This window comes from Prunus mume, linkage group LG8 (genome assembly GCF_029339155.1).
Source record: "Prunus mume cultivar Tortuosa linkage group LG8, ASM2933915v1, whole genome shotgun sequence".
Lineage (NCBI taxonomy): Eukaryota > Viridiplantae > Streptophyta > Magnoliopsida > Rosales > Rosaceae > Prunus > Prunus mume.
Window position 1 is genome coordinate 1,768,315 of NC_142705.1, and position 23,989 is coordinate 1,792,303.

The 23,989-nt window shown below is 40.3% G+C and overlaps 5 protein-coding genes and 1 pseudogene across 6 annotated transcripts; 3 read left to right on the top strand and 3 right to left on the bottom strand.

The window, feature by feature from the left end:
* Positions 1-679: 679 nt before the first annotated feature.
* LOC103341218 (LOW protein: nuclease-like protein) lies at positions 680-2,677 on the top strand. Its single transcript, XM_008244701.2, has one exon. It carries the CDS (start codon positions 929-931, stop codon positions 2,240-2,242), a length of 1,314 nt encoding a protein of 437 aa, XP_008242923.2. The 5' UTR covers positions 680-928; the 3' UTR covers positions 2,243-2,677.
* Positions 2,678-3,047: 370 nt separating this feature from the next.
* LOC103341217 (calcium uptake protein, mitochondrial-like) lies at positions 3,048-5,652 on the bottom strand. Its single transcript, XM_008244700.3, has 7 exons — positions 5,140-5,652; positions 4,856-4,923; positions 4,511-4,734; positions 4,334-4,417; positions 4,033-4,225; positions 3,599-3,895; positions 3,048-3,514 (listed from the first exon to the last, which is right to left on the bottom strand). Exons 1-7 carry the CDS (start codon positions 5,558-5,560, stop codon positions 3,299-3,301), a joined length of 1,503 nt encoding a protein of 500 aa, XP_008242922.2. The 5' UTR covers positions 5,561-5,652; the 3' UTR covers positions 3,048-3,298.
* Positions 5,653-8,547: 2,895 nt separating this feature from the next.
* On the top strand, positions 8,548-11,251 carry LOC103341371 (diacylglycerol kinase 1-like; annotated as a pseudogene). Its single transcript, XR_016122644.1, has 4 exons — positions 8,548-9,768; positions 10,164-10,532; positions 10,653-10,708; positions 11,102-11,251. The product of XR_016122644.1 is annotated as a diacylglycerol kinase 1-like (transcript).
* A 1,174-nt stretch (positions 11,252-12,425) lies between these two features.
* On the top strand, positions 12,426-13,693 carry LOC103341216 (sterile alpha motif (SAM) domain protein). Its single transcript, XM_008244699.3, has one exon. It carries the CDS (start codon positions 12,564-12,566, stop codon positions 13,413-13,415), a length of 852 nt encoding a protein of 283 aa, XP_008242921.2. The 5' UTR covers positions 12,426-12,563; the 3' UTR covers positions 13,416-13,693.
* A 154-nt stretch (positions 13,694-13,847) lies between these two features.
* Positions 13,848-17,709, bottom strand: LOC103341215 (protein NUCLEAR FUSION DEFECTIVE 4-like). Its single transcript, XM_008244697.3, has 3 exons — positions 16,983-17,709; positions 15,405-16,327; positions 13,848-14,947 (listed from the first exon to the last, which is right to left on the bottom strand). The coding sequence occupies exons 1-3, from the start codon at positions 17,304-17,306 to the stop codon at positions 14,461-14,463; spliced, it is 1,734 nt and encodes a 577-aa protein (XP_008242919.2). The 5' UTR covers positions 17,307-17,709; the 3' UTR covers positions 13,848-14,460.
* Positions 17,710-22,684: 4,975 nt separating this feature from the next.
* LOC103341214 (uncharacterized) lies at positions 22,685-23,789 on the bottom strand. Its single transcript, XM_016796369.2, has one exon. It carries the CDS (start codon positions 23,656-23,658, stop codon positions 23,047-23,049), a length of 612 nt encoding a protein of 203 aa, XP_016651855.1. The 5' UTR covers positions 23,659-23,789; the 3' UTR covers positions 22,685-23,046.
* Between the last annotated feature and the right edge of the window lie 200 nt (positions 23,790-23,989).

The following is a 23,989-nucleotide window of genomic DNA, read 5'->3' on the forward strand; positions in this document are numbered from 1 at the left end:
CATCGCCATAACTTAGAGGAGGAAATTTTATAGTGATTTGTAGAGTCCTATTCAGTGGCACCATCTAATAGCAATACCAGCTGCTGGCATATGGTATTGTTCCCTCTCCTGGTGGTCTAACACCGGTTGAAACATAGGGCCTTCCATAACCATCAAAATACACACTAGCACCTTGCATGTTAGCTGGGTAATAAGAATTTGGATTTGTGTAACCGCCAGCATGTGCGTTTAGTGCTAAATTAAATATCAGAAGTATCAAAACAAAAGCCATCTAAAGTACCAAAATGATAGACAGACAGAAAGTTACCATGGGCTCTCTTCTTTACATTTGAGACCTCGTCACGTAACCTTTTAAAACTTAATTTGAAGAGTGGTGGGGTGTATGGGGTGTGTGTATAGATGTACTGGGGTTAAGTATTAAGTTGTATTACCTTTTTTGTCTTTTTACACAATAATAAAACTTATAGTTTAATGATTTAAGTATTGGGGTGAAGTAAGAGAAATTTGGGGTTTAAATAGAAAATCTCTATATAAAGATGGGACTTTACTTTGTATAAAGCTACAAATATTAGATATTAGAAGGGGGAAAATGAAATATTAAGAAGAAGGAAGAGAAAAAGTTGGTCTCTAATTCTTGTATTTAAATGGACAGGTGGAGAGGGTATATTGGTGTATTATATGCTTTCAGTTTTCATTCAGAGTTTTAAATGGGAGTTTTTCTGAATTATAATACTCAGGGGGTGGAGAATAGCAATAAGCACTAACAAGTGGCCGTTGGCAAAATGCTTGCCTTAGGAAGGGCCAAGAGGAAAGAAGAAAAGAAAAACATCGTAGTGATCTGCTCTGCACTTACAGAGTTATATGCTTCCCAAACTCTGCGTGTCAACATCTCTCACTCGTAGTAATCAAACTTCATAGTCCACCAGAAATGGCTGCCGGCGGCGGTGGCGGCAGAGCAGCTAAGAGCACCACCAAAGGCAAGGCCAAAAACAAGAAACGACACAACAAGAAGCCCCTCAGTCAACACCACCTCGTAAGTCTCGTAGCCACCGCCACCTCACTGGCCCACTCCTTCCTCTCCCAAAACGACCTTCTCCTTCTGCCCTCCCAAACCCTAACCCTAGAAACCCTTCTCTCCTCCACCTCCACCTCACTCTCCACCCTTCTCTGCTTCCCGAACCCACCACCGCAACCACCACTACGGCCGCCACCACCACCACTAGAATGCTGGTTCAGCCGCTTCCTCTCCGCCACCTCCGCCAGCAGAAACTTCGACTCACGGTGGTCCCACACCTTCCGCATGTCCGAACACTCCTTCTCCATCCTCCTCTCTCTCCTCTCCCCATTTCTCAACTCCACAATCCCTTCAATTCCACCCAATTTCGTTCTCGCTGCTGCAATTTACCGTTTAGCCCACGGCGCGAGCTACAAGGCGGTGGGAAGGCGCTTCGGGCTCGACTCGGTGGAGGCCTGCCGAGCCTTTTTCGCCGTCTGTAAGGCGGTGAGCGATAAATTAGGTAACTTGTTCGAGTTCCGGTCTGATATAGCCCGGATTGTGGGGGGTTTCGGGTGGATTTCGCTGCCGAATTGTTGTGGGGTTTTGGGGTTTGGGAGGTTTGGGGTTGGTGGTGAAGTGTTGGGGCCAAATGGGTCTTTGTTGGTTCAGGCATTGGTGGACTCTGAGGGGAGGTTCCTTGATGTCTCGGCCGGATGGCCCAGCGCCATGAAACTCGAATCCATTTTCCGTCAGACTAAACTTTATTTGGGTGTAGAGGAATCTAGGGACTTGCTGAATGGTCCTGTTTATGAGCTTGGTAATGGCAAGGCCATTCCTCAATACATATTGGGGGACTCTTGCTTCCCTCTTTTACCATGGCTTTTAACACCTTATATAAGGTCGGATGAGGCGGATAGCTTTGGTTCATTGGAGAAGGCGTTTAATTCGGTACATAGTCGCGCAATGGGGTTGGTTGACACCGCATTTGGGAGGGTTCGGGCTCGGTGGCAGCTTCTGTCTAGGCAGTGGAAGGAAGAGTGTGTCGAGTTTCTGCCATTCGTTATTGTTACAGGGTGTCTGCTGCATAATTTTCTCATCAAGTGTTGCGAGCCCATGCCAGATGACAATATCAAGAGCTTAAGGGAGGAGGAGCTTCCTGTTTTCCATGGACAGGTGGATGAGAGTGGTGAGAGGATGAGGGATGCACTTGCCGCCCACCTGAGTCGGGTAAGCCTGAGAAGATGAATTCTTTGATTGCGCTTGTAGTCGCTCTTACTTGCTACGATAGATTAGCAGTGCTGCTTATTAGATTCTCGGAGATAATTTTTGGATGACTTGGGGCCTTAACTCTTGATTGGTATGGTCTGCTTCCACCGCATTTATGTATGTGCTTTTGTATGTAATGTCTTATTTCGTCACTGGATGAAATTGACATGCATATGATATGCATTTCTAAGTTTTGTGTGTAAATAGACAACGAAGACCATAAATGTTACGGCTTCAAGTAGCAGTAGTAGTAGTAGTAGTAGTGGTGGTGTCATATTTCATCACTGGATGTGCTTATTCAATCAAATGTCTTTCAATGTTATGCTGGTGACATTGTTATCTTGTTTATGATAATGCTAATTATCTGTGATGATATGCCTGTTAGTTGGGCAAAATCAGCACAATTTTGGGATACATATTAGCATTTTTTGTGTTGAAATCTACTCTACTGTCTACTAAATAAGAACAAAGTTTGAATACATGTATTCATATAGGATTAAGGATTGCCTCTCTTATGGTGACCTCCTCAAACTTGTTAATGCTTATTAAAAAGTTCATCCCCAAGCAATGTCATTGAAGGAGTGCTTTCTTTGGCAGATTGGGTGCCTTGATCCTAATTTGCATCTAAAGTATGTTAAGCATCTGCATAATCAAGCTCTCAACCACAACTCTGTCTTGGAAAATTCACGCAGCCAGAACCCACAAAACTCAACGAGGAAAACATTAGTGTATGGGAGTTACGTTTATTAAAAACTATACTATGAGACTACTATATATATATATATATATATATATTATTAACAGAAAATCTTTGTACACAAATTAACAAAGATGATGTGCACTTATATTAGTTTGAACTTTGAAGTTGTAATGGTCAATATGGGGATACATAATTTTGGTATGACCAGTCTGCTGTGATATGTTATCCCCTCAATCACAAACCAGCCAGATTCTAACAGCATCCTTTCAACTCCAACGCAAGATTAGAGGCATTTACATTGCTTATGTAAGTTGAAGGGTAATTCAGGTATAATCTTAGAAACTAAAGGTGCAGCTTTGCTGACCGAAGGCTTTAGTGGCACAGTTTAACCAGCAAGATAGAAGTCCCCTGAAGCCTGTCTGTGAGACTTCACCTCCCCGTCGTTGTAAAACTCTTACGAACTCATTTGCACTCAAATCACCATCGCCATTTGCATCAAACACATGGAATATTATGTCAATCACATTGTTAGGAACAGAAATGCCGCATACCTGTGTAAGTAGAAGTTAATCATCATCGTAATAATAATAGATCAAAGAAGCTACCTAGAAATAAGAGGTGTGTATGTTATGTACTTGGGAAGCGGCCCTCTGGAGATCTTTTTTCGTCAACACCCCATTCACTTCTCCGTAACTGAAAATGGCAAGAGAGAAGGACTGCAAATTCTTTCGAAGCTCTGCGAAATCTTTAAATTCCTTATATGTGATTTTTATGTCTTTGAAACGTGGATCGTTGTCCAATTCATCAACCCGATCGAGCAACTTGTTTGTATCACTGATATCAGCAGATGCAACCAAGGACAATGCGAAATCTTTAGCTGATATGGTTCTTTGTTCTTTGTAGTCGTAATGAGAAAACTCCAAGCGCAATATCTTTCAAATTCAGAAATAAATAGAAGAAAAACAAACATGAAAAGATCAGCTGACTGTCAGAGGAAAAAAATGAAGTATGATAAAATGCCAAGGCCCTTTATAAAAAAAAACACAAAACAAAACAAAAGACCACATACTTCATCGTGTAAATCCCTGAAAAACTTAACAAATGTTTCATGTTTGAGACTTCTTTTGCCATCTTTGCCAAAGAAGTGCTCAAGTAGGCCTCCGTCTTCTACAGAAACTTTGAGCCTGTGGCCATCCTTGTTTTGTTTGCTTTGAGATCTCATCAAAGCCATGACTTTATTAAACTCACCCCTATCAATGTCTCTGTTAATAATACCCGTAACAAGTTAGCTTTCTATCAGAATCAGCTACACATGAAAAGATTTTTACTTATAACTTGACCAGAGAAGACGATAAAGAATGTAAACCCACCCATTGTTGTCAAGATCAAACATTTTAAATGCCACCGTAAAGCTTGCCTCGGGGATGCTGAGGAGGGTGACGAAGAAGATGAACCTGATCACATTAAGAATGAAACGAGTATGATGTTTTTAGATCATAACAAGAAGTTTCAATTATAGTAATTGAGTGTATTAGCGCACTACTCACTCGGGAAAAGAAATGAGGCCGTCACCGTCCGTGTCGAAAAGCATAAAGAATTTGGAAGGAGCACATTGCAACTGGCCAGGAACCTTCTCCCCTCTCAAAGAGCCCTCTCTGACACGGGTTGATTCAGAGGGAGGAAATACAGGAACAACTGCTCTCATCAAGTCTGCCGGAGTCATAAACGCCTCTCCTGCTGGGTTTTTAACCGATGCAAAGTACTCAAATACCTGAAAACCACAACACAAACATGTAGTGTTGCGCAACAAACTATCTGTCTAGTACAAATCTGATACCACAAACATATAACTTTGTAATAAATCAATTTTGTGAGGAGTGCACGCTGCATACCTTCTCAGGAGGACTTTGATCTCTGATCCGTTTTTCGTACATGAAGAAAACTCTTCTTCTATATGAATCTGAGACAAGATCTATTAGGGTAAATACCTTCTCCATACATGTACCATTAATTACTTCATCATGCATACACAGATTAACCTAATATCTCCTACATGTATAGGATGTGCAAGACATGAAACTTGAATAGTATGGTATTAAACAGAACAGAAACATGAGGGAAAATACGATCTATACATCAAGTTAAGTTGAAGAAAACAATGAAACAAACAAGGTACCTCCAAAGAGGGAAAACTGAGCTTTATTTTGGTCATCCCCGATTGCCCATGCCGTCGCCTCTTTCGGACAATTATCAGCAAAAGACACAAAGGAGTTCGGATCCAGATAAGAAGAAGACCAATAAGAAAAGCCTATACTGGTCCCAAGAATCAGAACCCCTGAAGAAACCGATCTCAGGAAGAAATTAAAAGTATCTTCACTGGAGCCTGATCTGCCGTTGTAGTTGCCATCATAGCCAAACCTACCTACTGATGAGCTGAGTGAAGAGGAAGAAGAAGAGGAAGAAGAAGGAGAAGAAGAAGGTGGTGATGATGAGACAAAGGAAGGTTGTGATTTGTTGAACAACGGGCGAGAGCTGAGGCGTTGAACATAAAAAACAACCCGGTGTATAGACCGTGAGGATTTCCCCCAAGAAAACATGCTATGATTCTATGGCTAGGGTTCTGCTGTAATCCTGCTAGTTAATTCTAAGTTCTAACAATGTTACACACAGAAGGAATTATATTAATTGGTGCGAGAGATTCTTCTTCTTCGTCTCAGAGGGTAGCTGAGGATGTTATAATGAGGAGAGAGTGAGAGTGAGAGGGAGAGAGGATGGTACGGAATTGAATTGATTGAGTGAACGGGTACGGTTTTGGAGCGGGAAAGGCGGTGCCTCTTGGCTTTGACTGAATCTGCTTGTAACGGTTTTTTAAAAAGTTAGTTAGTGGTTGTCATGTGATTTGGGTCTATTTGCTTGTTTTCAATGGAACTTTCATACTTGGGCCGATCAGATGGTTACAATTATTCCTGGATTTTACGTGTATGACAAGATAGGAGTCTGAGTATAATAGAGAAAATTAAAGAAAACAAAGCATTAGAGAACTAGCAAGAAATTACGGAAAAAAACAAGGTTCGCACTCAACCATTAATTATATTCTGAAAATGTAGCAATAAGGTGTATCATTAAGATTTTTGGGTTGCTTTAACAAACTCAAGGAATATGATTTTTGGCAAGGTGTTAGATTTTATTTCCTTTTTCATTTTCTTTGTGGTTTAAGTTTTAGGATATTATGTAAATTTCCTAAACAATTAAGGTTTAGGTAACTCTACAGTTTTGATATGTCTTAATCAACTAGGTTTCTTAGTTTAACAATAACATTCCTTAAATCTTTGAAAGTAGAACAAGGATATCATTTTCCTAATATATTTTTACTTATTAAGGAAGTCATAAGAATTATACTGGAACCAACCATTAAGATTTTCTAGGTTATTAAGATTTACGTTTACGGTGAATTCTGAAAATACTGACAAATTTTAGTTTATGTACTTGGAAAGCCCATTAAGTAATGTAAGCCTTTTTTCTAATTTGTGATTGAGATTGCACTTTGGAATCATTCATATGTAACGTGTTTGATAAAGTATTGTTGATGAATGTATTAGTTTCGAAAGTTGCGAGAAACTTACAACTTCAGTAATAGCATATTTTTCTCACGTATTCCACATATTGTTACTGTTAATTGGATTTCTTCTGTAAGAAAACAAGGAAAGAAAAAAAAATTTGTCTGGACTCGAAGTCTGGCACAGGGGCACTCAATTAAGATACAGCTCTTTGCTGCATTCCCTGTTCAGGTTGATGGGGAGCCTTGGTTTCAGCAACCATGTACATAATACATTGGCTATATCCCATCATGGCCAGCTCTCTCTCTCTCTAGACAAAAGGATGTTGATTAGTTTCATGAAATTTAGGCTTTACTTGCGCTAGTTCCTAAATATTCTCTTCCAATGACCAGTTTATAGATAAACCTTTCTCTAGTTTGTCATATTGTCTCATCTGGTTGTGGTGTGCAGGCCTTCTTGTTGAAGAGGGCAGCCACTTGGTCATGCAGCTGCCATTATCACTGATGTTGTTGAGAATGCCGAGACCAAACATGTAATAAGTGTTGTGCAGAAGAGAGCTCTTCTTCAAGAAATGGTGCTGAGGCTGACCTAGAAGTTTCCTCTTGCTGCTTAGATTAGTAATCAAAGTTTTGATTGTAACTCCCTTTTCTTTCTTTCATAAATATTCTCTTGGGTGTCCTGACACTTTGTTTGAAAATGCGACTCAAGCCTTGTGTGTAGAAGGGTGAATTGAAGCATGAATGGCTATGTTAAGTTGGTGAGTCACAGCTCGGAGCTCATATGACTCATAAATATTTATTTATTTAAATAGTATAGCCGGTCGGCTACACCATTGAAATATATTCGAATATTTAACGGGTATAGCCGGCGGCTATACATTTTAAATATATCGGAATATTTATTAGTACAGCCGTTCGGCTATACCTTTTAAGTTGAATATTTAAAGATTATAGCCGCGCGGCTATACCATTTAAAAGAGTATAGACTATTTAAAGCTTATAGCCGAGCGGCTATACTATTTAAATATATTCGAATATTTAAATTGAACGGCTATACTATTTAAATATATTTTAATATTCAAAGCGTATAGCCGAACGGCTATACTGTTTAACTATATTTTAATATTTAAAGCGTATAGACGGCCGGCTATACTTTTTAAATATATTTGAATATTTTTATAGTATAGCCGCGCATTTTAATATTTTTATAGTATAGCCGCGCGGCGATACTATTTAAATATATTTAAATATTATTATTGAGTATAGCCGTTCGGCTACACGCTTTAATATTATTAGCGCTCGAGAAACTGAAAATAAAAAATTAAATAAGAAGTGGAAAAGCCATGCTTTCCCTGGAATTGGGTTTTGCTTCGATTCCTACACTCTGAACTTCCCCTCTCTGCGTGGATCAAGCTAAGGCTAGGGTTTTCTTTAATCGGCGCTATCCATCTCCATCTCCACGGAACGTCATTGTAAGTTCCCTTGTTTTCTTTTTTCATAAACTTTCACTTCTCATTTTCTGAAATCTTCGCGGTTCAATGTATTTATTGATTATTATTTAAAAATCGAGGCACACTCATAGATATGTATTCTTAGTTACGTATTAGAATGTACGTACGTATGTTATGCTTTGCTTTTAGACTATTCCTTTTGGTTTCCGAGAAATTGGAATAGAAAGTGAAGTATGAAGTGGGTTTTGTGTGTTACTTTGGTCTCTAAAGATGGAGCCTGGAGTTGTTTTGTTTTTCCACAGGATTTTCATTTAAATTAAAATATCACTAAATTATGATACAACTGTGGTGGACTTTGTATTTCCTTCATGTTTACATGTATTTTGTATCTGGCTTTTATCTCTGAATTTTGTTATGAAACTAAGTGCTTTGTATTTGGAATGACATTTGTTTTGCTTGTGAAACGTTTTCAGTTTTTTATAGGTTGAAGCGGTTACAGTAAGTAGCACCTATCAAAAGCATTGTTCAACTTTGACTCTCTGTTGCACATGATGAATTAACTAGGATGATGAGTTGGGTTGTCAAATGAGTTTAAGGCTTTCGATAATGTTATTGAACGATGAAACCATATTGGAGGATATATGAGTTTGAGCCTAATTAAACTGGGATTGGGCAGTTTGATGCTTATGTGAATGTAGATCAAACAAGTAGTCATTGAGGATGGATGATGATGGTGACATTGATATTTTTTTCTCCAATTGGAACAACAAGAATCCAACTGATTGCCTTTTTATCGTCTATAGCCTTATCACTGCTCTATTTGGAATTTTGACTATAGCCAATGGAGGAGAAATATCAATCTAAGTTGGATGAAAGCAATAGCCAGGTCAAAGAAAAATCCAAAGGCACGTCACAAATTTCCTATAGCTCCTCATACTTGGGTTTTAGAATCGGTATCTCGTGGAAAGAACTTGAATTGCTGTGTATGCTTAAATTCCATGAGCCCTTCTCAAACTCTTGGCCCTATGACAGCTTCAGACAGTTTTAGTCACCGTTGCAGTGTTTGTGGTGCAACGGCTCACCTAAGCTGCTCTTCTAGTGTGCGCACAAGGATTGCAAGTGTGTATCCATGATGGGGTATGAGCATGTGATGCACCAATGGGGTGTCCGTTGGAATGAGGTAACAGAGAGATCAAACTGATGAAGCTTCTTTCTGCAACTATTATGAAGAGCCATGTAGTGGGTCTTTTCTTGGTGGATCCGTATGTATGGATTGCCACAGTAGCATGTCCAATGAAACATGTGATATTTGTGATTTAGGTCCATTCAGAAGGTTGATTTCTATCCCCTCTTCATATAAAGGAATTAAGCCAGACTTCCTCCGCTGGTGGATTTTTGAGCTCCATTACTCAGGGGGCCAATGAGATAGCATATTCAGTACGTGCAACTATTAGGAGTCAGAGCAACAAGTCAAAGCATGGAAATGAAACCTCTGTTGACACGGGAAATAGCGGTAGTACTACTGGGGATATGTCCACAGAAAACACAGCTGATACTCATCAAGCTGTTAATGGTTCTCATGAATTGAGGAAAACCGTAATGGTACTGTAAATTTAGATAGGAAATTGGATTCTAAGCCTAGTTTCAAAAGGAGCTCGTCAAGCAATTAGAAGGATGAGTCTCAGGTTTTAGGGATGAAACAAAAATACGAGTTGATTGATTTGTCACCAAGAGGAGTGGGGCTTAGCGTGCAAATTCACTGAGGCAATGATTGAATATTCTTCTTAATCCTGTTCAGGTTTGATTTCTCTACCATCTTGATTAGTTGGAAAAATATATTTGCCTGCTTTATTTAGCCAAGTGAGGTCTTTAAGTAAGGTTTAAGGTTTAAATTTCTGTGGTGTAAAAACATTTCCCCTTCTTTTCTTTTCAAATGAGCCAAGTAAGGTTATTACTAAGGCTTAAGGTTTAAATCTCTGTGGAGTTGAAAAATTAAGATTTGCTAGTTTAGCCCCTTAGTGAAACAGGAAGTCCTAACAGTACATTCTAATTGCCGATGATTATCAACATCGCATGCTGGGCTCTATCCTCAGTTGATTTCTATGGAGTACTTGGTGAACCTATTCTCTATTAATATTTGTGATATATCATATATTGTTGCTTAATTGTTGCATGTTTTTGTGTTTCATAAAGGTTTTTGGGCTGAGCTCAACACAAGGACCGGTGGTGCATCTTTATTTATTCAGAAAGGTGCCGCACTTCAGAGTTCTTGTTTGTGTGGGGAGATGGTACTGTTGGTTGGGTTCTGAATTCCATAGAAAAGCAAAACTTTGTGTCTCCTCCTCCAGTTGCTATTCTACCTGTCGGAACAGGGAAGGATCTGGCTAGAGTTTTGTCATGGGGAGGTGGTTTGGGCTCAGTGGAGAGACAAGGAGGCCTTTGCACCGTTTTGCACCACATAGAGCATGTTGCGGTAACCATTCTTGATTGTTGGAAGGTAGCAATTATAAATCAACAGGGGAAAGCAGCTCCAATCGCCAAAGTTTATGAACAACTATCTCGGTAAGTAATCATATTACCTTGTGATCATCTGGTTTATAAATGGATAACTCAGAGTAGTTAGTTGGAGTGCCGTATTTTGGTTGGATTTTTCTGGTTCTCAGGCTCTTAGTATGTCTATAGTTATTGACTTGAGTTATGGCTTCAACAAAGTTCTCAAATCAGCTCACATTAGTTTTGTAACCCTAGTCTTACTCGGTTGTATTGGGTCAGTTATCAATTGGTTTGTTGTTTATTATGAAAAATATTGTCAATGGGTTTGGCTTTGCATCTTTACTGTCTTCAGTCTGTATAAATAAAATACTGTTACTGTTATTTGGATTTCTTCTGTAAGAAAAAAAGGCAAAAAAAAAAATTTTGGTCTGGGGCCTGGTTTCAGCAACCATGTACATTGGCTATATCCCATCATGGCCAGCTCTCTCTCTCTCTCTGGACAAAAGGATGTTGATTTGTTTCATGAAATTTAGGCTTTACTTGCGCTAGTTCCTATAGATTCTCTTCCTATGACAATCAGTTTATAGATAAACCTTTCTCTAGTTTGTCATATTGTCTCATCTGGTTGTGGTGTGCAGGCCTTCATGTTGAAGAGGGCTGATGAGGAGCCACTTGGTCATGCAGCTGCCATTATCACTGATGTTGTTGAGAATGCTAAGACCAACCATGTAATAAGTGCAGTGGAGAAGCGAGCTCTTCTTCAAGAAATGGTGCTGAGGCTGACTTAGAAGTTTCCTCTTGCTGCTTGCTGCTTGGATTAGTAATCAAAGTTTTGATTGTATCTTCCTTTTCTTTCTTTCAGAAATATTCTCTTGGGTGTCTTGACACTTTGTTTGGAAATGCGACTCAAGCCTTGGGTGTAAAAGAGTGAATACATTTGAAGATATATTTAATATTTAACAGTATAGCCGCGCGGCTATACTGTTTAAGTATATTTTAATGTTTAAATAGTATAGCCGCCAGCTATACCTTTTGAATATGCTTTAGCATTTAAAGCGTATAGCCGTGCGGCTATATATTTTAAGTATATCTTTAGCGGCCGGCTATACCGCTATACCGTTTAAATATATTTTAATATTTAAGGAGTGTAGCCGGGCGGCTATACTCTTTGACTGTATAGCCGAACGGCTATAATCAACGCGTATAGCCGCGCGGCCATACTATTTTAATACATTTTAATATTTAAACAGTATAGCCTACACTGTTCAAATATGTTCGAATACAGTTCCCTGGGTTTTGCTTCGATTCTACACTCTGAACTTTCCCTCTCTGCGTGGATCAAACTGATCGGCACAATCCCGGCCGGAGATAAAGAAAACTAAATGGTCTTAAAAGAATACTGTAGATTTTGTAGTAGGTTGTTAAGTGAAGTCATATCTCTTTTACGATTTTGGGTGACAGACACAAGATCACGAGTAAGTGAGCAGGTAAAATACTAAACAGTGAGGCTAAAAGTGATAGGGCCCCCCGAAATCTGGTGCTTTGAACTTTGGTCTTAATGGTTTCATAAAGGGGCAGTAGGTTATCGAATTTAATATGCTAACTGCTCCCTTAATTTTGGGTCCCTAATTTATTACCAATCATTTAGTATTTACCTGCTCACTGTCACACTCACACTCAAACTCTCTTCTCTTCTGTTGTATTTGGGCAACATTTACTCTTTGCTGCGTAAGCTTTGTCTCTTAACTCAAACTTTTAACCTGTTCAGTGAAAGAAACTCATGTGGGATCTTTAGGTCACGAGGTCGTTTCAAGTGTTGATGCTCCAGCTTCCAGGATATTGCTAATGTCACAATCAGTCTCCAACAACCATCCAAATTTTCCACAGAGAGAAATTAGAGGGAGGGAGGGAGGGAGGGAGGAGGCCCCCATTAACTTCCAAAATGAATAGCAACTTACCCACCACATGGGGTTATCCGTTTTCACTTCCCTTATCATCTCCTTCCTCCCTTCTTCTTATAATAGTATATGTATGTCTCCAAACCACAACCTCACCTCACATGTATAAATTTTGCATCGCATAATATAACATCACTTTTATATGATGGACTGGTTCTCATGGCTGTCAAAAACTGGCCTTGACCCATCGCTTATCTACGAGTATGGCCTCGCCTTCTCTCGCAACGAGCTGCAATTCGAGGACGTGAGTTACTTCGACCATGAGTTTCTGCAGAGCATGGGGATTTCTGTGGCCAAACACAGGCTAGAGATACTCAAGCTTGCCAAGAAGGAGAGGAGTGGATTAGGAGGCCACCCAAGGTCGCTTTCAAGGCTAAGCTGGGCGCTTATCAGAACCAAGAAGTGCTTCAGCAAGTACTTTAACAAGTGGGTTTTTCACGAGGACCTGTCTCTTAAGGATGCGGGTGAGGGGGCAGCTAGGTATCAAGACCATTGGAGAGGAGCTTTGTTGAGGAGACACAAGGCCACCGTCAATGGGGAGGTGAAGGAAGAGAAGCCAGTAATGTTCAAAACTAGAAGCATAGCGCTTTCTGGACCTTTGGATGGGAGAGTCCAAGAGAGATTGATGGCCAAAAATAATAATAATGGGACCTTGAAGCTATCTGGGCCGTTGGATGGGAAGGTTCATGAGAGGTTGATGTATACAAATAGAAGCCCAAGACTTACAGGTCCTTTGGATGTGAATGGAAGGGCACCAGAGAGGCTGTTGGTTGAAACTACTAGGAGCCCCAAGTTGTCTGGGCCTTTGGAGGGAAGAACACATGAGAGGTTCATGGTCTCAAACAAAAGTCCAAGGCTGTCTGGTCCTCTGGATGGAAGACTTGTTGTGAGCCCAAATTTTTGCACTCCATATGAGAAGGAAAGGGTCGACGATGTTGATTACGATGATCATCCACTTTGGACTGCACTCTTTCAGGATATGAAACCCACTTGATAGTTTCTCACTGCACTCCTAGTAGTTGTAACAATTTTTGTTCATGTGAAAAAGGAAAAAAGAAGACATGTTCAGACAGAGTGGCCTGGACTTGACCCTTTTTCGGTGTGTTCCTTGAAGTTTGTGGATTGTTTCCTCAGTATGAGGTACTCTCATTTGTCTTCAGATGGGAAAGAAAGCCCTAAATATATTTACTGGTTGATTTGTCCAATGTTTATTTGTAATTTCTTCACTTCAGCCATGTATGTATGCCTTCATTGTGGCAAATTCTGGGTTGAGTTCCTATCATCTATCAATCAGTGAACTTGATGGCATTTGATTGCAATCGGGACTAGCTTTACAGCAAACTTCCATGATTCAGGCAGACTTGTTTTGCATCGATGAGATTTATACTTTTGCATTAACTAGTCGACTTCAACAACACATGGAGAATAATTGCCACCCAACAAAATATTAAACACTACAACATATTTAACTGTCATATCTATCCATCATCCACTTCCAACCAAGCAGCTAAATTCATTCAATCCAAACAATTATTGAAACCTATAACTGAATTTCGTAATTCATCCCTGAGACACATCATACATGTCCTCATGATGCCAAAGGAACCCCTTAAAGGTATCGTAGTCTTCACTGATGCCGGAGGGCAGAGTGTTGTTGGTAATTATATGATAACTTCACTGAGAAGGCCACAACATCGACTCTTGATGCATTTGATGTTGAAGTAAATGCCACAACTTTCTTATCTAATTTACTGCTCAGTACTTACCATGTAGTTCATAGGAGGCACTCAAGAGCTATATTAAGTCTCAAACTGCAGCTTTGTATACAGCACCTGAAATATTGCATATAGTATTGTAACCAACAGAAGTACAAATAAGCTAGAGCCTTGGCATGCGTTGATCCTATTGGTTCCCAAACATGGACTCCATTGATGGGAGTTTCGAGATCTCCAACAGTTCTACCAACATGCGCAAGACCTTCAAGGAGTATGTAGGATGGCTCCTTGGACAGTTGAACTTCCACTCACCACACATTGTTCTTAATGGTTTGTACTTCGCGGTATCCTGAAGGAACCCCCAGCATAAAGCATTTGGTAAACAGGCTTTATCCTTATAGACAGAACAATGCTCAAGATGGTACCCACACCACAGACAGCTGCCAGAACAAGGAAGGTCAGCCTAAAGCAATTTGGACCCAAGCAGGAGACATTTGTCCCATAGATATTACTCCCGTGCTGCTTCGCTGCTTCATTATCATATACGTACCCTGCTAGGAGACCTGAAAAAAGAAATGCGCCTAGAGGATTCCCTAATGACATGAAATTGTAGAATATGCCAAAATGCCTCAATCCAAAGAGTTCCGAGACTGTTGGGATCATGATAGAAAATTGGACTCCATAGCAGATTCCAAGTAATGCAGTTGCAGCATAGAGGGTTCCACTGATGGCAGAAGCAAACAGCAGATATGTACCGATCATTATAATTTGACTGCATGTCATCCAAACTGTCCGAGGGATTGTTTTTGACCTGCAAAGAGAAGTATCTCTAAATCGAAAGGACCTCCATTTGGATGTTGGAACAACATAAAACTTCAAGCATATTCATTTAGCATAGCTAATTTCAAGGAGAGGACAATTAGCAGAGTCTGCTTTATTATTTTGAACTTCACTATATATCTATAGAAGTTCTATCTAAAAGAAAAGTTCAACTGTCCGTTTTTGGGGACAAATTATAAGGTTGAATTGAGAGTTCTGAATTAATAGCTGACTACATTGACTGCATTAATAACTGAGTTTGCCTCATTGCCGGTCTGTTTCATATTCTTGAGGGTCTTGCAAATATCAAATTACTCAAATCACAAACATTTCAACAACAGTACTTCTCTTATCCCTTAGTTTACTGTTGATAATTGGTTTGGATCAAGAATGATGTGCTAACACACACTTACCTGAAGATTAGCCATAAGGGATAAATGTTTACTGACCTGACAAAATGTTCAGAAACAACTCCTCCACCAAGACGTCCCACAAAATTGCCAAAGCTGAAGAGAGACAGCAAGATTGTGGTATCACGAAATCCTTGTGCAATCCCTATTTGGGCTAGATTATTGAGAACAGTTACCCCAGAACCAACCCCTACAAAATAAACCACGAATAGGAGCCAGAAGTCAGCCTTGACCACAGCTTCACTAAATTTGAAATCCTCCCCTCTTTTGGGCCTTCTCTTTCTCTTCACTGCCCCCTCACCCTCTGCAAGAAGCATAGCTACATCAGATGAATCATCACCTTCACTTGCCAGGCTTGTTGTTGATGGAGATGGTTTCAGCAGTGGTTCTGTTTTGTCTGCATTGCCTTCTCCATTATCCAAGCCTTCCGAATGGTTCAAACCATCAGAAGACCCAACTGTTTGACCAAGCGTCCCTGATTTGCTGGCTCTGGTGGGATACAATGTCATTTTTACAGGAATTGCAAGTGGGGCCATGAGAAGCAGAACCATTATGACAACAAAAGTGTTGGTAACTGTTGCACTTAAGGTAAGGACATCATCCAATACCGTAGTTGTGAGAACATATAACCCAAGCACAACGCTTGCAACTTGGATGAAAAGAAAGTGGCCACGCTCTGCAGGGTCTTCACTAGAAGCTGGAGTACAAGGCCTAACGAAATACATCATGATGAAACATAGAATTGGAATCCCAAGTACAAGGAAGAGTAGAAGGTTAGAAGATGAATTACGAAGCAGAACGCTGTAAATTTCTGTAAATACAGCTGCGCTGAGACCCCCATAACCTTTTAGAATACCAGCAACCATGCCACGACTAAGAGGGAAGTTTCTCATATTGGTTACAAGCACAGCCGTGGTAAACCAAGCATTACTATTAGTGGCAACACAAAGGGCAATCCATAACTGCATTACCAAAGAAAATTCAAGTTATAATTTATAATCTTAATTCTTAATTCTTAGAAACTTTCTGTAATTGCAGATAAACCATATCCATCCACAATCATTTAATTGGATAATCAAATCTCCCAAAAAGAGACAAAAAATAATGGCCAAAAGAAAGGTGCTTGCAATTTACCAATCAATCCGAGTTTCTTTAATGGAATGGCATTAACCAAGCAACCCCGCAAGGTCAGATCAAATGCAAGCACACCAATTTTTATCAACCAATTCGTTCAAAAGTTTTAGAAAGAATTAGCAGTTTAACAGGAAAGCATGTTAATAATAACATCATCAATCCCATAAAGAAAGCTAATAATCTTTGGAACTAGTTCCAATTTAACATATCACAAGTGGATAACCCTTGAATTGTAATTTGGAACAAGAATATTCCACTCTGGGTGGTGAACTTGATAACTGTTTTTTCATTTTTCAGAGAAGAGGAAATTCCTAGTAGTGTCTCAAAACGAAAACAATCTGGAAGCAAAAGTCGCTCTATCAAAGTCAAATTCAAACATCACTAAATCGTACATGATAATCACTGAAAAAAAGAACCCATTAAGCCATATTTCCAAGCAATCAGATGAGCAAAAGGATTGAAAGAGAGAAAGAAAAAACATACCAACCAGTAGGGCAGAGGGTCAAGTGTGCGGCTGACAACAAGCCAGAGGACACCATAACCAGAGAAGCAAGCGAGAGCACCAATCAGAAGAATGAACCAAGGCGGGAGCTTGTTGGATGCAATACCTGGAATGAGACCAACATTTTCGCCTATGTCATTGGCCACACCAAGCATGGTCAGCTGTTGCTGGTTGAAACCCAGAACCGATTTCAGCGAGTGAGAGTAAAGTGGAAAAGTGTAGGCATTGCCTGCTGCTATTTGGACCCAAACTGCTGCTCCCAATCCCACCCATGGCGGTCTGGTCCCTGCTTTAACGGTCACCATGGATGGAAGCTGCTAGAAAACTCAGCTCAGACAAGAACAACAGCGACAAGAAGCTGCTAATTAAAGTTTGTGTTGTTGCTGTTGAGAGTTAAGAGGAGAGGAAAGAAGAGGAGATAGGCGGGCAGGGCAGTTGTCTGAATCGATTATATGGGTTTGTTGCAGAAAGAAAGACGAACCAATGACTTGGCATTTTGTATTTGGGACTTTCCTTCGGTTTTGGTTTATTGACTCTCTCTCTCTCTCTTCATTCCATGTGATATTTTATTTTATTTTTTAATATTTATTTGTGCATACTTATTAGATAATTATAACGAAAAAAGAATGAAGCCAAATTGGCAACTGTGGCCGAGGAGGATCAAGCATGACGATTTTAATTAGGAGCAGCAAAGCATCGTCCTGTGTCTGTCTCTGATCCTCCTCTCTCCGACGCAGAGGAGACGAACGGGTCTTGCCACGTGACAAGGAGAAGGAGCCAGCTAGGGCCGTGTCACCTGATTTGTGGGCCCTACTCGGTGAGTCATTTCGTTTCCTGTTGTCTGGAAAAAAAAAAAAACACTGGGGCGGTGCTCGGGAAAAGCGTGGCTGCGCTTTGCTCCTTGCAGTGTACGTTAGGAGCCGACCATTTTACTTTAGTTTCAAGCCCTCTCTCAAATCGCATGCCTACTCGTTTAAACCAGTTTTTTTCGTCAAATAATCACTTTTCTCATAGTTAAAATAAATAATAATACATTGAAGACAAGTTTCGGAGTTTTAAGTAAATAAATAAATTTAGTACAGATTATGTAGTTTTACTCTTTTTTTTACCATGTTATTGTATTCATGATGCGAAATTTTTAACTAGAATTCTGCTCTTATTCTTGATTGTCACAATTGAGTTGTAAATGAACTATTATGGTTATCCATTGACATTATACACATTTTATGATATTTGTTCAATACAATGTCTTTTCCAACATAAATAAATAAATTTATTTGGGGGTGGTTATAAAGAAGGGCAAGTTAGTCTTTTCAGTTGAAAAATAAGTGATAGGGTTTCCCTAATATAAAAGAATCCAATTGTTGTGCAAATGTCACTAAGACTACATGGCAAATGATTCAGAAGAACAAGTAATACCATAACGTCATAGGATGATGATTTTATATATATAAAGTAATTTTATAAATTAAAAAATAAAAAGGGAGGATGGGCCATTGGACTTGGGAGAGTGTGATTGTTACAAAAGTTTCAGTTATTAAAAAAGAAACTAGTGCATAGCATATGATGATTATCTGTCATGCATGTAGCCCACAAGTACTAGTGTGGGTGGCCCATGGATCATCAGTCTGTCTGGTTCTTCTGCCTGCTTCCCAGTTCCAAGTTCTTTCCTTCCAAATTAATTAAAGAAGAAAGAATGCAGCAGAGAGAGAGAGAGAGAGCATATTCTTTGAATTTGAGCCCACGTTGCCTTTATTTATATGATTCATTGATATGGCAGGCAGACAGACAGAGGATCCCTTTTTTTCCCTCCAGAGAAGAAGGTGTGACTGACAAGAGAAGAGCAGAAAGAGGGCTCACTCACTTGGCCAACACTCACAGCAAATTTTGAACTTCCCACTTCCAAATAGCAATTAATTTACGTGCCGTCCTCCTTTCCTTTATTATACTTGTTGTACACTAACATTTCCCTTTTTCTGGAAAGCCAACATATTATGGGGGGAATGGGCTTCTTTCTGGTTTGGTTGCTGCCAATGGGTAACGCCGTTTTAGAAAAGGCTTCATCTCTCTCTACTTGAGCCCGTTAAGAAAAGGCCCAGCTGCAGTTAAAAGGAGGTGGGTGAGGCTGTGGCCTCATCATGATTCATGAACTCATCAATATAAAGGAAGCACTCGAATGAATGAAAATGAATCCCCCACACCACATGTTATAATGCGATCCAGCTGCATTTTGATTGTCCATGGAATTTAGGTCTGCTCCATCCCATCCAAGTCTTGTTTCTTTCTTGCTTTATAGGGGTAATTACATTTTTGGTCACCGGGGGAGTTACTCTTTGAGACCTGCAACATTTCCACCAAAAGCTTTGAAGATGAAATCACCAATATGTTGTGGAAATTCTTTTAAAGTTTAAGCAGTAATGAAAAGCACAAGGTCATTGAGAAGTTTCTGATTGTGCAAACGAAAAGCACGAATCAGACTCAAACACAAATGAAATACACGTTAAACTCAGATACCCATATATCTCTGCAATTCGTTGCTCGGATGTTGTTGCCTCTTCACCCCTCCCTCCTACCTTTGCCTACAAGATCACTAACATCTCACGGATTAGACTCTACTGTAATCAATCAACCTTTTAGTAGATCATGAGTGGGTCTGCCCGTCCTCCTAAAATCAATAGCATTTCGTTGGAATACATCCCGTCTCTACACCTTCCTAAAAGTAATATATTTCAATTAATTCCGTCAGTTTAATTGCTCAAGTTTCAAGCTTTCATCTTTATTAAAACCCAGAATCTTGTCTTCTTTTCTTTTTAAAATTTCCCAGAAACTTGATGAAGAAACATGATGGTAGACATACAATAATATGAGATGCATCTTCTTTCTGCTAGTTATTTTTGTTCTGGCTGCAATGGTGGAAGGTTTGGAGCGGTTGCAGCGCTCGACGATAACGAGGGACTATTTGTCTCCCCCCTTTCTACACGGACTTCACTAACACCACCTAACCTAAGGTAAGGAGGTGTTTTTGGTGGAACCAGTACTAGTAATCCCACTTAAAATTAGTACCAAATAAAACAAATATGGGATAAAAAGTTGGCACGAGCCAGTCCAAGTCTAGACAAGCCCCGGTACTGAAGTGAAGTGAATAGTGAATGGGCATGGTGTCATGTCATCAAGCTTATCCAGTTAAATATCTTCTTCGTTATTGGGGTCCAAACTTACCTTTCAAGAAAATAACGTTACGATAACCAAAGATATTTGCGCAGACGCAGAGGCAGAGGCAGAGGCCCCACCCCACTAGTATAAATCAAATACAAGAAGTAATACAGCTGTTTCTGTTGTGAATATATATATTACCAACAGGATCCTCATCCTCTTCTTGCGCGCGGGCGAGAGCAACATGTCTCTCTCTCTCTCTCTCTCTCTCTCAAGAATATACATACACGTACCAAACCAAGTTACCAAGAAACGAACACAGAAGATTAATAAAGGGTTTTCTACATTCTAAATCTATGCTACAATTACAATCCCAAAAGGCTAGCTGCTAAATAACTCAACTGCAAGTCCTATGCTACAAAAGTTGATAAAACCCAAAATATTTTGCGTAATATATTGGGTGGGCACGGGGCTGTGTGAATCTGTGATGTGATATGTGGCCTTGTGGCCCTTATCCTTATCCCCCCTTACGCCTACCACTTTTGAATTTTGCAGACCAAACATAACAAACAAACAAATGTAACAAACAGAAAGGAATAGGATCACCATCCACGATCCATCGTCACCCTCCAACACCCCCACGTGGATGGTACATGCACCATGGCGCTGGCGTGGTGGGCTTTGTCATTACCCGAACCCGAACAATACTCCTGGACCCCACCCACTTCCTCTTCCAATTTGGTTCCGAGTTGCATGCACTAGCACATTGCACATTGCACATTGCACATTGCACATACAGTACATTCCAACTTGGCTTTCTTCCCCCGTCGATCCTTCGATGGGAAACTAGAACGTGAGACTCATAATTTCTTTCCCCGTCGATCTCTCCATCAATTCATTTTGCTCTGCATTGCACCACTTTCATATTAAAAAATATTAGGGTTGGAATCTGACACGTAATGTCTAGTGTGCTTCAAGTACCTAATTACACACATGCAGGTGCAGTGCTATATAAAATAACACAACTAGCAAAACTAAAATACAATTTACAAAGGCTCCTCCCCATTCCAATCCATGCCCAATTTCCCCGCGCTTTTGTGGCCCCTTTTACTTGTGGATGTGATGTGACTGAATGCTGCTTATATAATTGACGCTAAATTCATTTCCATTTTGCTAAAAGAATAAACAAAGTTTTAACGTTTGTCTCAGCACTAAAAGACACTGGCCAAACAAAATACATAAACTCCAGCTCCCCTAGCTATGTCAAATCAATCCCTTCCTTTTCCTTCCCTGCGCACCCATGCCCATGACTATTTATGCCTGGCTTCTTTTTCAAAACCTTATCTTCCACACACGTACACAAAAACCAAACGGAAATAACATTATTTTGCTAACACAATAACATGTATTAACATATGTCATTGACCGAGAATAGAAATGAAAATAACATTATTTTGCTAACACAATAACATGTGTAATTGACTGAGAATTAAAAAAAAAAATAGTAATGTCATCCTGATTGCATAAAAGTTTTTCTCCGGATGGGGACCGCTAAGTCCCTTTTTTTCTTTTGTTATTGAATTGGATGAAGATGGATGAATGCGATAATACACATACAGTTGAACTTGAATTTTAAGCAGCTGTACTCCTTTAGGCTATGGGCCCCCTCATTTTTGGCAAATGTTGTTTTTAATTAATCCAATTGCAACCCAACTTGTTTAGGTCACATCGACTTCCCCATAATTATTAATTCCGTCATCAGTCACTTTTTAATATTCCCAAAGAACAAAAGAAAGAGAAAAAAGAAGAAGAATCAAAATTTATTTGATTCCAAACAATTCTAAAAAATGTGTGCTGATCAATAATCATTTTGGCATCTTTAAAAGGAAAAGAAGAGGGACTGGTTCATCGTCATCGTCCATAATTCATTTAGCAATTTTTAAACTTCTGTTGCTTTTTGGCTTCACATCATATGCTACCCTCAGGTGCCCGGCACCAGCTGATCATCATCATGAACAAATCCCCAACTTTATTCTTTTTTTCTTTTCTAATTTAAGTTAATTGTACTGTTCATTAATTTTAAAAAGAGCATTCATTAGATTCGTTTTAGTCCAATTATCCTTCCCTCCAAAGCTCATCCAATTAGCATTTTCCAGCCCTAATTTCTCAAATAAATTGCAGTCCAATCCAATCCGTGCGAATTCCACGGAGATTTACATACCTGAAACAAAAAGAAAATTAAAACAACAATTAATAAAAGAATGAAAAAACGAAACAATGAATTCATAACCAACCAACCTCCCTCTACGGGGTAAACGGAAGGAACATACGGTTAACCCACAATATAGCAGACAAGACGCATGATGATACGTATACGCCTACCGTCACGGCAAAACGGATAACGGAACACGTCAAAACTAACGGAGAACGCACACGCTGCTGATTGAATGGCTAACGGAAAACCAACCCGGAGAAGTTGAAGAAATGGGCTCAACTAACTAGTAGTGCCAATTGCCAAACCCAAGCCAAGTAATGAAATCTGCTTGCTTCGATTTTAATTTTGCCTGCTAAATTTATGCTTATATGGAAGTTTAATAAGGTCCCAGAAAGCTTGGAGCAGCCAACAAAGGCGCGCCACTCATACAAATATATGCGTATTTATATATACAGAATCATAGCTAGGTATCGTATCGATTCATATCATCATATTCCCCTAGCTGTAGCACTTCGGTCACCAATCGGTCAGATCACTCACACTTACGCCGGATCCTGACCCTTCATCGCCGCCGACCGCGGCCTCACCTCGCCGGAAGATCTCAAAGGATGTGCAATAAAAGCTCAGGATCTAAAGGACTCAAGTTTCGATTTTAATTTCAAAATTAATTTTTCCAATTACTCGTGTGACTTGGACATGGTGGAGAGCCTGCTGGGCCTGGGCCGGAAATCGGCTCTTCTCCTTTGGCTGTGGGAAGAGGGGCGAATCAGAGCGGACAAAGCGCGCCGCACCAGATCGCCTTCGACGCCGCCGATTCTCACGAGCGAGTTCGTCATCGCCGATCTCCGAGCGTTGAGGCGGTTCTGCGAGTAGGGCGCCGAAGCGGTCACGTGGGAGCTGAAGTTCTTGTGGAGGCTGCAACGGAACGAACCGGGGTGATTCGTAGGGGAACACATACAGGTGCGCTTCTGGTTGCTGATCTGACGGCTCTTCACGGCGTTGTGGTGGTTGCCGTTGCCATGTGGAGTGACGGAGATGGAGCGGCTCGGGGAGATGGGGCGGTCGAGGGAGAAGCGTACGGACTGGGCGGAGGATGAGGACCTGGCGAGGTTGAGGCGCGTGGGAGAGGTGGGGCGCTGGAAGAAAGTGGAGGAGCGGGAAGAGAAGCTGGAAGTGGAGGAGGCGAAGGCTGAGGAGGACGAATACTGAGTGTTGTGGAATCTTCCAGCGGGTGAAGCGGAGCGGATGACTGGCCCGCATGATGATCTTCTAGAACTTGCTGCTGCCATGTTTGTTGATCGGGTTGAGATTTTAGAGAGAGAAGATTGGAGACTGAAAGAGAGAGAGAGAGGGAAGGGTTTTTTTCCTTTTCTTTTTGTGTAAGCTGCGTTTCGCTGCCCAATTCGGCAAACCTAGCTTCACTCGAGCTATGTATTTATAGTGAACGAGGAAGGAGAAAATGGCTCAGGTCCCGCGATATTTATTTTTTCGGTTTTCTTTCGTACCCCTAGTTTTTTGCTTATTTATGTTGTGGGTACTACGACTGCCACGCGTATTATTTATTGCAATTAAATTGTGCTTTTACCATAAAAGCTAGGATTTCTACTCCAATGCCTTCCC

Coding starts and splice junctions, on each gene's coding strand:
- LOC103341218 (XM_008244701.2), top strand. CDS start 929: ATGGCTGCCGGCGGCGGTGGCGGCAGAGCAGCTAAGAGCACCACCAAA.
- LOC103341217 (XM_008244700.3), bottom strand. CDS start 5,560: ATGTTTTCTTGGGGGAAATCCTCACGGTCTATACACCGGGTTGTTTTT. Junction 3,896..4,032: donor TCAGGGATTTACACGATGAA/GTATGTGGTCTT, acceptor TGAATTTGAAAG/ATATTGCGCTTGGAGTTTTC. Junction 3,515..3,598: donor TCCAGAGGGCCGCTTCCCAA/GTACATAACATA, acceptor CTACTTACACAG/GTATGCGGCATTTCTGTTCC.
- LOC103341216 (XM_008244699.3), top strand. CDS start 12,564: ATGATGGACTGGTTCTCATGGCTGTCAAAAACTGGCCTTGACCCATCG.
- LOC103341215 (XM_008244697.3), bottom strand. CDS start 17,306: ATGGTGACCGTTAAAGCAGGGACCAGACCGCCATGGGTGGGATTGGGA. Junction 16,328..16,982: donor ACCCTCTGCCCTACTGGTTG/GTATGTTTTTTC, acceptor TTGGTAATGCAG/TTATGGATTGCCCTTTGTGT. Junction 14,948..15,404: donor GTTTCTGAACATTTTGTCAG/GTCAGTAAACAT, acceptor TTCTCTTTGCAG/GTCAAAAACAATCCCTCGGA.
- LOC103341214 (XM_016796369.2), bottom strand. CDS start 23,658: ATGGCAGCAGCAAGTTCTAGAAGATCATCATGCGGGCCAGTCATCCGC.